This window comes from Tiliqua scincoides, chromosome 2 (genome assembly GCF_035046505.1).
Source record: "Tiliqua scincoides isolate rTilSci1 chromosome 2, rTilSci1.hap2, whole genome shotgun sequence".
Classification (NCBI taxonomy): Eukaryota; Metazoa; Chordata; class Lepidosauria; order Squamata; family Scincidae; genus Tiliqua; species Tiliqua scincoides.
Window position 1 is genome coordinate 33,754,944 of NC_089822.1, and position 12,559 is coordinate 33,767,502.

The 12,559-nt window shown below is 42.5% G+C and overlaps 1 protein-coding gene across 1 annotated transcript in view; it reads left to right on the plus strand.

Moving 5' to 3' along the window:
• Positions 1-74: 74 nt before the first annotated feature.
• The window catches only part of MSH3 (mutS homolog 3), a 78,308-nt gene continuing 65,823 nt past the window's right edge, over positions 75-12,559 (plus strand). The window contains exons 1-6 of the mRNA XM_066614409.1: positions 75-383; positions 4,268-4,391; positions 8,118-8,326; positions 10,558-10,770; positions 11,184-11,300; positions 12,339-12,456. Coding sequence (XP_066470506.1) covers positions 171-383; positions 4,268-4,391; positions 8,118-8,326; positions 10,558-10,770; positions 11,184-11,300; positions 12,339-12,456 — 994 coding nt within the window. The 5' untranslated portion in view covers positions 75-170. The remainder of the gene's footprint in view (positions 384-4,267; positions 4,392-8,117; positions 8,327-10,557; positions 10,771-11,183; positions 11,301-12,338; positions 12,457-12,559) is intronic.

Sequence of the window (12,559 nt, forward strand, 5' to 3'; positions counted from 1 at the left end):
CCTCTGGGTGGCGCGCGCTTCTGCCGTTGGAAGGGGGCGGGGTGCGAGCGAGCCTCTGGCTGCAGCTGCTCCCCCGTTCTGAGCGCTGGTCAGTGCCCCTCCTCACTGTAGCCTCTTGGGACAGGGGCGTCTCTCCGGGCCGCTTCGTCCCCGCTCTGCTCTGAGCCGCCATGCCGCGGGGGCGAAGGAGGCCGGCTCCCGGGGGTGGCGGCGGCGCGCCCCGCGGGCAGCCGGTGCTCAGTAAGTTCTTCCCGCCGAGGGGAGCCCTGCAGACGGCCGCCGCTTCCTCCTCGGCTGCTCCTCCTGCTGCCTCTGCCGCTCGTCTCTCGCTTGGGGAGAGAAGCCAAGAGGGCTGGACAGCGGCTCCAGCTGCTGAACACACGGTGCGCGCCTGGGCTGTGGGGCGGGTGGGAGCGCTGAAGGAGAGTGCGGCATTAGTCTGTGGAACTCCTCGCCACAGGATGCCTTTAAAAGGGGACTGGACGGATTTCTGGAGAAAAACCGATCACAGGTGGTACACTGCACCTAGTGTGTAGTTAGTCTCTGGAACTCCCTGCTAGAGGATGCGGCAATGGCATCTGGCCTGGATGCCTTTATAAGGGAACTGGACGGATTCTGGAGGAAAAGCCCATCACAGGTGGTACACCACACCTAGTGTGTAGTTAGTCTCTGGAACTCCCTGCCACAGGACGTGGTGATGGCATCTGGCCTGGATGCCTTTAAAAGGGGACTGGATGGATTCTGGAGGAAAATCCCATCACAGGTAGCGTGTACCAGCATCCTTTGCTGGTGCACCGTACCCAGCATATAATTAGTCTGTGGAACTCTTTGCCGCAGGATGTGGCAATGGCATGTGAGCTGGATACCTTGAACTGGACAAATTTCTAGAGGAAAAGTCCATCAGGTTACAAGCCATGATGGGTATGTGCAACCTCCTGGCTACCTCAGAAGTAGGTTACCTCAGAATGCCAGATGCAAGGGAGAGCACCAGGTTGCAGGTCTCTTGTTGTCTTGTGTGCTCCCTGAAGCATCTGGTGGGCCACTGTGAGTTGCAGGAAGCTAGACTGGATGGGCCTTTGACCTGATCCAGTTGGTCTGTTCTTATCAGAGGAAGGGAGACAAGAGGGCCTCCTGATTTTCCTTTTCCTTCATAAACACTGAAGCATAGTCCATTCATATCTCTCCCCCTACCCATCTGGGATGGTCTTCTTGATCCGATTTCAGGGACACTTCCAGCTCAATCCTAGGCATGTTTACTCAGAAGTAGGTCCCATTTTAGTTAGTAGGGCTTACTCCTCAGAAAGTGACCATATGATTGCAGCCTTCTTCTGCCTGTCATCAAGTTAAGATTTCATCTTAAGACTTAAAGAGGCTTACAACAGTGTTTTTCAGTCAACGGTATGGGTACTTGAGCTGGTGTCTGGTGGTACTCACAGGACCCCTGGATACCTTTTGCCTGGCAGTGAGACCAGGAATATGACAGACAGTGGTAGGAGGTTCAGCTTGCTGGGCAGAGCTCCAAAGCATGCTTTTCCATGCTCAAAAAGTCCACCCTGTGCCTCTTACTACTGTTTGTCGTGTTGCACTCAACATAAATGTGACTGGCATCAGTTACTGGTGATGTCTTCACCAGTTACTTCTGATGGTACTTTGAATAGGTGGACGGTTAAGTGGTACAATGGAGGATAAATGTTGAGAGAAACTGGCTTACAAGAATGCTGACACATCTTATGCAAACCATTGAACGAATATGTTATAATAAAAGCACACTTAATGTCCCTTGCATGCTGTACATTCACACTTACGCTGCATAGCATTATCCTTTAGCACTAAGACTTACTAGATGACCCAGTACCAATCTCATCAAAGTGACCATTATAGCGAATGTATGAAATGGAAAAACTGTAGTTTTAACTTTATAGTATTTTATTGAAGTAGTTGGAGCGTTAGTTCTTAAATACATTTAGGATTGGAGCACTAGATTGCAAAGCATGTACTCACTAAAAAATGCTTTGCAATGTATAATTACTTAATGCTCAGTAGTAAATAGAGCTGGGGGGGGCACAGCACTAACTTTTGCAGGGTGCAGTGTAAGCTACCCCTCCCTCTCACAATTGGAACCATTTCCGATGGTGAGAGCAAAGCTGAGGAGATGCCTCTGCTTTGCTCTCACTGCTGGGAATGGCTCTGAGGGGGAGAGGCATAATGAGGTGCCCTCCCAACTACTCTACTGGAAAGGCCAATTCCATGCTTGGGATAATTAAGAAAGGGATTGCTAATAAAAAGGCCAACTTTATTATGCCATTGTACAAATTGATGATAAGGCCACATCTGGAGCATTGTGTCCAGTTCTGGCTGCCACATCTCAAAAAGGATATAGTGGAACTGAAAAAAGTGAACTGTAGAAGAGAATGATCAGAATGGTTAGTGGGCTGAGGGTGCCTGAGGGGGGACGTGACTGAGACAAATAAAATTATGCATGGGATGGATAGAGGCCAGTTCTTTTCCCTCTTTCACAACACAAGAACTAAGGGACATGCACTAAAATTGACTGGTGGGAGAGTTAGATAAAAGGAAATATTTCCTCACCTGGTGTGTAATTAATTAGTGAAACATGTGGCCACCATGTTGTGATAGCACCTGGCCTAAAAGGGGATTAGACAGTTTATGGTGGAAAGGTCCATCATAGGTTGAGAGTTATGATGACTGTATGAACTCTGCTGGATCAGGCCGAAGGCCCATCTAGTCCAGCTTCCTGCATCTCACAGTGGCCCACCAAATGCTACAGGGAGCACACAAGGCAGCAAGACACAACCTGCATCCTGGTACCCTCCCCTGCATCTGGCTTTCTGAGGAAACCTACTTCTAAAATCAGGAGCTTGCACATACCTATCATGACTTGTATCCTGTGATGGAGTTTTCCTCCAGAAATTTGTCCAGTCCCTTCTTAAAGGCATCTAGGCCAGATGCCATCACCACTTCCTGTGACAAGAAGTTCCACAGACTTATCATATGCTGGGTAAAGAAATATTTTCTTTTGTCTGTCCTAACTTTCCCCAACACTCAATTTTAGTGCATGTCCACTGGTTCTGGTGTTATGTGACAGAGAAAAGAGCATCTCTCTATCCATCCTCTGCATAATTTTGTATGTCTCAATCATGTTCCTCCACAGGCACCTCTTTTCTAGACCGCAACCTCTGAGTTTTAAGAGTGGTCTAGCTCTGAATGCCACAAGACAGTCGCAAAAGGATATATATCTTGTTGTCTTTGCTCTTTGTTCTTAGAGGCATCTGGTGGGCCAATGTGAGATACATGAAGCTTGATAAGATAAGCCCTTGTCCTGATCCAGCAAGGATCTTCTCAAGTCCCATTTTTAAATTATCTTGCTGACATCTGCCAGCAAGATGCAGTTAATTCATTTTGGATGTTTGTGTTGTGATACAGCTTAGATGTTGTCTGACTTCTAGAAAGTCTCTAAACATAAGTGCAAAATAAAAATATGGCCTAAATCAGCTGTTTTTGAACTCTCTAGGAGAATTTGAACCACAGTAAGTTCTTGCGGGGGTGGGGGGAAGGCAGCGACGTGATCCCCAGGATCGCGTTGCTAAGGGGGCTGCAGGGACTGGGATGCACTCACTAGTTCCTGCAGCAGCCTGTCAGGTGTGTGGGAGTCTTGCACGACTTTCTGCAGGACTCCGCTCAGCTTAAAAAGTTAAAGTGGAGCGACCATGTTCCACTTCTGCAAAACCAGAAGTGGAGCGCAATTGCTACACTTTCACTTTTGAAGCCGGAGGGAACCCAGCAGACACTCATGCAGGGCTACCTGTGCCCCTGACAGGCCGCTGCAGGGACTGGTGAGTACATCCCAGTCCCTGCAGCCCCCTGCCTCCCCCCTTCCCCTGCGCCTTAAGGAGAAAGTGGCCAGGGCTTTCTGGCTGGGGTGTTGCGACGCCCCAGTTTGAAAAACCCTGGCCTAAATGCATATGAAATAATTGCATGTTCTTTGTTCTTTTTCTGTATGCCCTTTTCTTTTTAATCTCCTTTTTGTTCCTCTTAGAGCATGAGTCATCATGATAGTTGATCACCATCACCAGTTATTATGAGGCATTATGTACATTGATGGTGCTATATAAATAAAAATAACATGTTAAATAATTGTGAGAAGGAGTTCATGTTGTAAGCTGAAGTGTTGTATATAGTTGATTGTGATCTTTAAGTTGATTGCACAGTGAAACAAAGTGAATCTTTTTGAATTATTGTTTTGTAGTATCCTGAACCTGATGGAAAAAAGAGAAGAGCTGTGAAAAACAAAGAACATGTTGTCAAGCATTCAAAGCCTATTCAGAGCATAAGAGAAGAAAAACAAAGTGAAATAAACTTAGTGAACACTGGTGAGTTATGAATTAGGTGACTAACTTTTTTAAAAAGCTAAAACTTGGATTTAATGGTGTCTTTCTGCAGTGAAAGCCTTATCTGCTCATGGAATAACTGTTTCTGACTTAGCAAAAAATGGTAGTATGAGTAAAATGATCCCAAACCCAGAGGAGTTTGCTGTTTGCAAATCTGTAGAACTCTTTGTATAAACACTTTTCAGAACACTTTTATAAGAACATAAGAACAGCCCCACTGGATCAGGCCATAGGCCCATCCAGTCCAGCTTCCTGTATCTCACAGCGGCCCACAGCGGCCCACCAAATGCCCCAGGGAGCACACCAGACAACAAGAGACCTCATCCTGGTGCCCTCCCTTGACCCATATACTGTTTATGCTCCAACCTGTATATTCCTTTTTTATTAATTATAAATAAAAATTATTATTAGTATATTAATATGTGGTTGCATATGAGAATCTCTAGATTCATGTTTAACTTTAGTAACGGTTTTTATTCTTAAAAGTCTGTATATTTATTTGAGTTATTTGTGGACTACCTTTTTAGGCCACTTTGTTTTAATTGTATATGTTTGTATATAAAGTGGTTTATATACAGTTAAAAACAGAAGATAGCTGTTCTAGCTGCCACTGCTGGTGGTTCTTAAAGCTGTAGCAGGTCTAATGTAAACAACACCTTGAAAATGGTAGAGGACAGTTTTGGAAGTAGAGAAAGGTGCAGCAGCACTGCACTAGCATCCTGCACTGTAAGGGGGCAGTATAACTACTAAGAGAGTCTGATGGCAGGAAGTGAGGGTTTCCCATCTTAGTTTTCCAGTAAATTTTACTTTGTACGTAGATTGCTAATCTCAGACTATCCTTGCTACCTACTTCTTTCCTCCATATTCCCCTTCTTTCTAGCTACCTAGCAAGCATGTAGGACTTCTTTCTCTCCTGTCAAAGTATGGAGTTCTCATAAGTAGTGTACAGGTGGGGCCTCATTATCTGCGGAGATCCATTCTCGGTCCCCTTGCGGATACTGAAAAACGCAGATGCCGAAATCTGCTGTTTTGGCCACTTTAAAGCCTCTGAAAGGCTTTCTGAAGCCTGTAGAGGCTGCCTCAGGCTTCAGAATGACCCAAAAAAGCCCTTATTAATGCTTTATTAGTAGGGGCAGTCTAAAATGGTGAAAACAAAATATCACTGCTATAATGCAAAATTGGTATTAGAAAATGTGATACTATTATTATTATATTATTATATCCTGCTAAGTTAATGAAGTGACACCAACATGTACCTATTAAAGTGACCTCAGAGCATCTGTGGATTGTTAGGGGCTTGGAAACAGAAGCACTCGGGATAATCCACAGATGCTCTGAGGTCACTTTACTAGGTTACATGTTGGTGTTACTTCATTAACTTAGCAGGATATAATAATATAATAATTTTTAATTATATAATTAAATGTGATAAAATAATAATAGGCAACCATGCCTTAGTCCAGGGGTGCCCAAACCCTGGCCCGGGGGCCACTTGCGGCCCTCGGGGGCTCCTAATCAGGCCCTCAGGGAGCCCCCAGTCTCCAATGAGTCTCTGGCCCCCCGGAGACTTGCTGGAGCCCATGCTGGCCCAATGCAACTGCTCTCAGTATGAGGGCAATTGTTCGACTCTCGCCTGAGCTGTGGGACGAGGGCTCCCTCCACTATTTGCTGTTTCAGGTCTGTGATGCAGCAGTGGCAGCAAAGGAAAGGCTGGCCTTGCTTAGTGCAAGGCCTTTTATAGGCCTTGAGCTACTTCAAGACCTTCATTCGTTCATATAAGTCCCATCTCTAATAAATTCATATATGTAAATTTATTCAAATTTTAATGCAAATTAATTCTTTTTTTTCCCCCCCGGCCCCTGACACAGTGTCAGAGAGATGATGTGGCCCTCCTGCCCAAAAGTTTGGACACCCCTGCCTTAGTCCATTGGAAAGGGCAGGTTGAGAAGAATGCAACACCACCAGAATTGTCCCAATCAGATGAATGCAGGCCCCAAAAACACTTGAGAAGGAAGTCCCTTCCTCCAAGCTGATAAATGTACTGAACCGTATGAAAACTGAAACTGAGCTACACGTTCATGTTTATTCACAAGTAAGCAATTGTTTAATGGTTCCTTGTGTTGTTTTTTCCCTAAAACCAGTTTGTTTCCATACCAGTTCAATGCTATGTTCGATTCTGTTGATTCAAGTTGCTATCTTCTCAGTCTTTAATTTGTGTTTGGCAGCATTAGGCTGATTGCAGTTGTTCATACAAGTAGCATGCAAATCTTAAATGGCTCATGTAATTTTAATTTAAGTAGTTGACTATGTAGTTGTGCTCTTCGGGGTGTGTGTGGGGGGCGGGAGGGGCTATGTCTGCTAACAGCCACAGGCATAAAACATACACTGTATATACCACCTATATGACAGTGATTACACTAGATAAAAATGCTTTAAAATTGATTAAAATATTAATTTGGAGTAAAAATACAGAAAGAATAAAACTGTTTTAGCTATTTAGCGTCTGCGTCTACTAATAAGGCATTGGGAGGTCTGGCTCCCTGGCTTCCCCGGGCCTCCCAATTCCTTATAATGCATTAAAAACATCATTTCCAGTTTCCCTCTGAAAACCATAACTTTTTTGGCCTTTTTGGCCATTTTGAAGCCCACAGAGACCCCAGGCAGACATGTGTGGTCTCTGCAGCCTTCAGAAAACCCTTTGGAGGTGACTGAAGCACAGCTCTAGTCGCCTTTGGAAGGTTCAGGTGGGGCCAAGTCTGGCTGAACACAGGTCCAGTGGACTCGTGTTGAGCCAGATCTGTGCGTATAAAATCTCTGGAAAACAGGTTCCTCCTGTATTTCCTTTCTTTATGATGACATGCCACGAACAGAAGTCATCTTAACAGAAGTCTCTTCTGTGTCTGTCAGCATTATTGGTTTACATAAATGTGGGGCTTCTCTTCTGCTGGGCCAGAGACATGAGTGGCTCCTGGCTACTGTCTTGTCTTCTGCATAGTGGCTCAAACTGACAGAAAGTGCTGGGGGGATGAGATAGCAATAGTTCTAATCCCAATCCAAGTATTCTTTCTGCTGGTGGTACTTAAAGCTTCTGTAGCATGTCTGATGTAAACAACCCTTTAAAATGGTCTTGTATTAGACAGATTGTGTAATGCAGGGCTGTGGAGTCAATGCACGAAACCTCCAACCTACCCAAATTTGCTTCTGACTCCACAGTCCTTCTCAGGTTATTATCATCCAGTCAGCAATAGTATGCTAGCTATTATAACTAGCAGTTGGTACACAAAACTCTGCCTCCATGCAAAATTGTTTCTGACTCCACAGCCTTAATTTGATCTAAATCATTATCAAATGCAGTAATTAGTTCTTCTATATTTGAAGCATTCACAAGTATACTGATTCTACACTTGAATGTATAGTAGATGGAATGTAGATTTTTTAGTTATTTATAATGCAGTTCTAAACTTGTCTACTTAGAAATAAGTCAGTTGGGTTTCTAGGGATTTACTCCCTAGTCAGTGTTCTTAGGATTTCAACCTTTGAGCTTTAGATGTTCTTCTGACCTTACTATGCATAGCTGTGAAAGGAGAGAATTATTAATTTGAAGAAGCTCTTTCTTAAAAAACGCCAAATTGCTTTATATGTAGTACAGTTTCTAGATGATAACAATAGAAGCTTTTATGAAGGTTTTTTTTATATTTGCTAATAAAGGAGAACCAAAGAACTCTGCCAGTCCGGAGGTATGTTCAAAAACAATTGAAAAATTGCAAGAATTCTCTCGATGTTTGGAGCATCTAAGTAATAGAACTCATTCTAAGATTTGTCATGGAACCCAATCTGTGGATTTGAAAAAATGCCAGCATCCTGCAGTTGGAAACATAGAAACTAGTGATTCTCCTCAGTCTCCAGATATTAATAAGGTACGCGATCTCTTAGTATCATTGATACTAATGATACAGTCATTAAAATACAAGAAGTTTCTGATTGGATAAGAAGAAGAAGATTGGATAAGGCATCTATCCTTCTAAATGCAAACAGGCACAAAGACAAGCAGTGCAAATTTTCTAGCTCTAAAAACAATCTGTTCAATTGTCAAAGTTTCATTTTAGTGGAAGATATTGTCCTTTGGGTTTCTACTTGTCTCATGCTTCCAGCACCTCTTGCTCCTGTTCAGCCTCTCTGCCTGCCCCATCACTCTTTCTTCCTTCCCTTTTAATTTGCCTGCTTTCCTGAGCAAAATCTGTTCCCCATCTCCTGACCTTCCCTGCCCATGCTGGCCTCTGAGGTCCCCATGGTGCCTAGCAATGGTGTTATTGTTGGCTGCCATTGCCAGCTATGCTGGGAACTCCAGAGCTATCTGAAGAGTTGTGTGCAAGCTGCACAGAGTAGGATTGGAGTCCATACCATCATATATCTCCAGTAGTTTGAATCAGTTCAGTGATATAACTTTAGTAACCTTGCTGAGTTTAACAGAGCATTTTATTTTTTTCTTATTTTTATACAAGATTCTGTTAGGCCAGAAACAAAATCAGATTTCCATTTTCTTTTGAAGAATTGGTTACCAATTATATTTTCCACTAAAAAATTTTTCCTGAATTATTTTCTAAAGCTAGCAATATTTTGTATACAGTGGGTTGCAAACATCTAGAACTGCAACAATCCAGATTTGATCTTTCAAAAGTTAACACTACTCCAGTTTTTATTTTCCTAATGTTTGCATTTCACTCAAATTTTTGAATTCAAGTTATCTTATTCCTCAGTTGAAGAAGTTAGAATCACTCACGGAGGGCATTTTTTCCACAATTGACACAATTCCAAGAACTTTGAAAATTTTAATAAATAGCCATTTTGTTTCATAAATGTTGCAGTTGTAGCTGTAGGACAAACCGCAAGTTACTAGTTTGGACATCATGGCAAACTACAGTTTTTATAAACCAGAAGGTCTTTGGTAAAGCTGGGTGTAGGGGGAGAAGGGAGTGCTTCAGTTTATTGCATGTTGAACTGGCAGCGTGATGTCTGAATTAGGATAATCTTCATTCAAGATTTTGGGCCCAATTCTATCCAACTTCCCAGAGCTGATGCAACTTCCCAGACCCTACATTGAGGAGGCCCCTGTGACTGCCCTCCCCCCACTGCCAGATGCAATGCATGCCCCATTGACATGGCTGCATTGGTGCTGGAAAGTTGGATTGGGCCCTTTTCAGTAAAAAAAAATTTCTGTTGGCTACAACATTTTGTCCGTTTATTTGCAGTGCTGGATTAAAATGCAAATACAGGTTGGAGCGATAGAGGTTGGACTTCCGTGGATACCGAAACCTCTCTGGGCTCCAGAAAGACTCTAGAAAGTGTCAGAAAGGCACTTTGAGTTTTTGCTCATGCAGCCTCTCTGGGTTGGAAGGCACTTCCAGCCTTCCAGCCAGTGTTGGAAGGCACTTCCGGTCACATCTAGGAGGTTAGGTGATTGCCACCAGCGTGGGTCTGGCACCCGCACTGAGTCAAATATGTAGGTACCAAACTTGTGAATAAAGAGGCACCACCTGTAATTCACTAAATACAATTTAATCACTTCTGTCCTGATAGTAAGATAAGGGTGCATCTCCTGAGAGCTCATCCTTCTTTTGAAAGTGCCCTTAAGTAAACATGGGTACCCTGCTTCTCCTCAAGATTGCAGCCCAGTTAAGTGCTGCCAGAGCAGTAATTAGTGATAGTTGGGAGACATCATGTCAGCCCTTAAATAAAAAAATGAATTTTCCCAGTTTCCTATTTAAAACTGCCTTTGTGTTTGTAGCCTTAGTTTCTGCTGTCTGTCCTTGTTCACTGGATACCTCCTGGCACTGCCTGGCCACCCTGTAGGATGTCTGCTGTTAATTGTCATTCCCCAATTAACTTGGAAATGTGAAGTTGCCTTTCTGCCCAAACTTGTTTATATTTGGGGCTGTGTTGCCATAGCATACTATAAAAGAATACCTTGGTTGTTTGCTTTTTGGAAAAAACTTTGCACTTTTTCACTGGATTGTGATTTGTAAAAACAAAAACAAAATACTTTGAAAGAATATTGGACTTTAATTCAGATGTACTGTTTAATATAACATGAATCTGATTCCAAGTGAATCATGTTATTGTTTCTTCTTCTGCAATCTCTTGTCTATAGGAGGAAACATGCCTTAGTATAGACCAGTCTTCTGCATCAAATTTGAGTTCTGAAAAGACTCAAAATACGCCTGACATGACTCTCAACAAAAGAACTAAAACTATATATACGCCGCTTGAGCTCCAATTCCTAGAGATGAAAAATCAGTATAAGGATGCCATTTTATGTGTTGAGTGTGGATATAAGTACAGATTTTTTGGAGAAGATGCAGAGGTAAAGAACTTCTATTAATAGCATTTTATTGCAGTTATATGATACAATTGATACAATTCTAACACTGCATAATCTTGCAAAGTATCTTCAGGAGGTGCAATGTGAAGTCCTGACAAATATCAAAGCAAATATCATAATATCAAATATATTATGAGCTAGTAGGAGTAGCCATGCATGTTTGAGGAGGAGAGGCATGCCCGCAGAAACTACAAGCTGATTTCAGGGATCTAGATTACCTCTGTTGTGTCAAATTTCATGCACAAGGCCTTGACCTTGTACTTCTTGAACAGCATGCTTCTGATCCAGATTTCTGAGTTTGTTCATTAATACTTCATTAAAAGGGTGTTTGACACATATGAGTTAAATGGCATTTGTGGGACCATCAGAATGCTGATAATTGTTGTTATTTGTAGATTGCAGCTAAGGAACTCAACATCTATTGTCATCAGGATCACAACTTCATGACAGCCAGCATACCATCTTACAGACTATTTGTTCATGTTAGGCGTCTTGTAGCAAAGGGATATAAGGTTTGACTTTAATTATATATTTAACTGAACTTTTCTTAAGTGTCATCGTTGTATAATTTCTTTTTAATGAATACATTAAAATATTACTTTTGAAGCAAATGCCTTGCATTACTGGGCAACACTGTGTGTGATAGTCAGTGCTTTGGAAATAGTTGTGAAGTATCAGGAATTTAATCCCATTCTCCTTTGATGTTAGGCATAGTGTTAATGTATTGTTGCCTTGTTGTCTATATATTACTTGTATATCTGGAATCCTTACATAAGGATTATGTTACATAACACTTTCTTGCAATACTAAATGCCCTAGTTTGCTTCAGATTTTAAAATGATGAAGGAGGAATCCAGGGAGGAGGAGAGTGGACCCCTGTGGAAGCTGTTGTCTTACCTCCTAATTTCCCAATAAATTGCAGGGATATTTATTAGGTGATTCAAGGCAGGGCAGAAGCAGTGTTCACAGTGGACAGAGTTTTCCTTCACTGCTACAGATATGAATAAAGGAGAATGATGGCTTCTACTCCACCCACGAACACCTGCCAAATGTTCCTATGACTTAGTGCCAGGGAGGCAGGCCACTAGCTGTCCTTCTTTCCAGGTATTATTTTAAAATTCCCAGTGTCCAAGCCTCTGATTCTGCTTCAGGGATGGAACATCTTGGAATGTTGAACTAGCATTTGGGAAGGAGGGTGGACCACTGCAACTGCTGCACCATTCTCTGTCACCAGATTGAGATGTATACCAAGTAATGGATGGGAGAAGTGGCTCTTTTGTTGGGGCAGGTATGGTGTGGCTGGGCACTGTTATGGGCCTCTTGTGGGCTTTTGATCCATGCCCGACAGGGTCTAGTTTGTGACGCTGCCTCTGGGCAACAGTATGCTGTTTCCGGCATACAGGATTAAAAAGTTGCAAGAAGACTTGATTTAATTTGTCAGTGATACTTCTTTATGCTCACTGATCTTTAACATCATATTTTGGTGTTAAATTTGATGCTTACTTTACTTGGAAAATCATTTCTTGTTCCACTGTTTTCTTCTGTTACAGGTAGGAGTTGTAAAACAAATGGAAACAGCTGCTTTGAAGGCTGTTGGAGGGAACAAAAGTTCTGTTTTTACCCGAAAGCTAACTGCATTGTATACAAAATCTACAATTCTTGGAGAAGATATCCTTATAATTCATAAACTAATATTTTAGTTGATGTTTGTTCTTTTTTCAGGAATATTTGCTGTAAAGTCAAAGTAACCTGTATTAGCTTTTTCATTCAG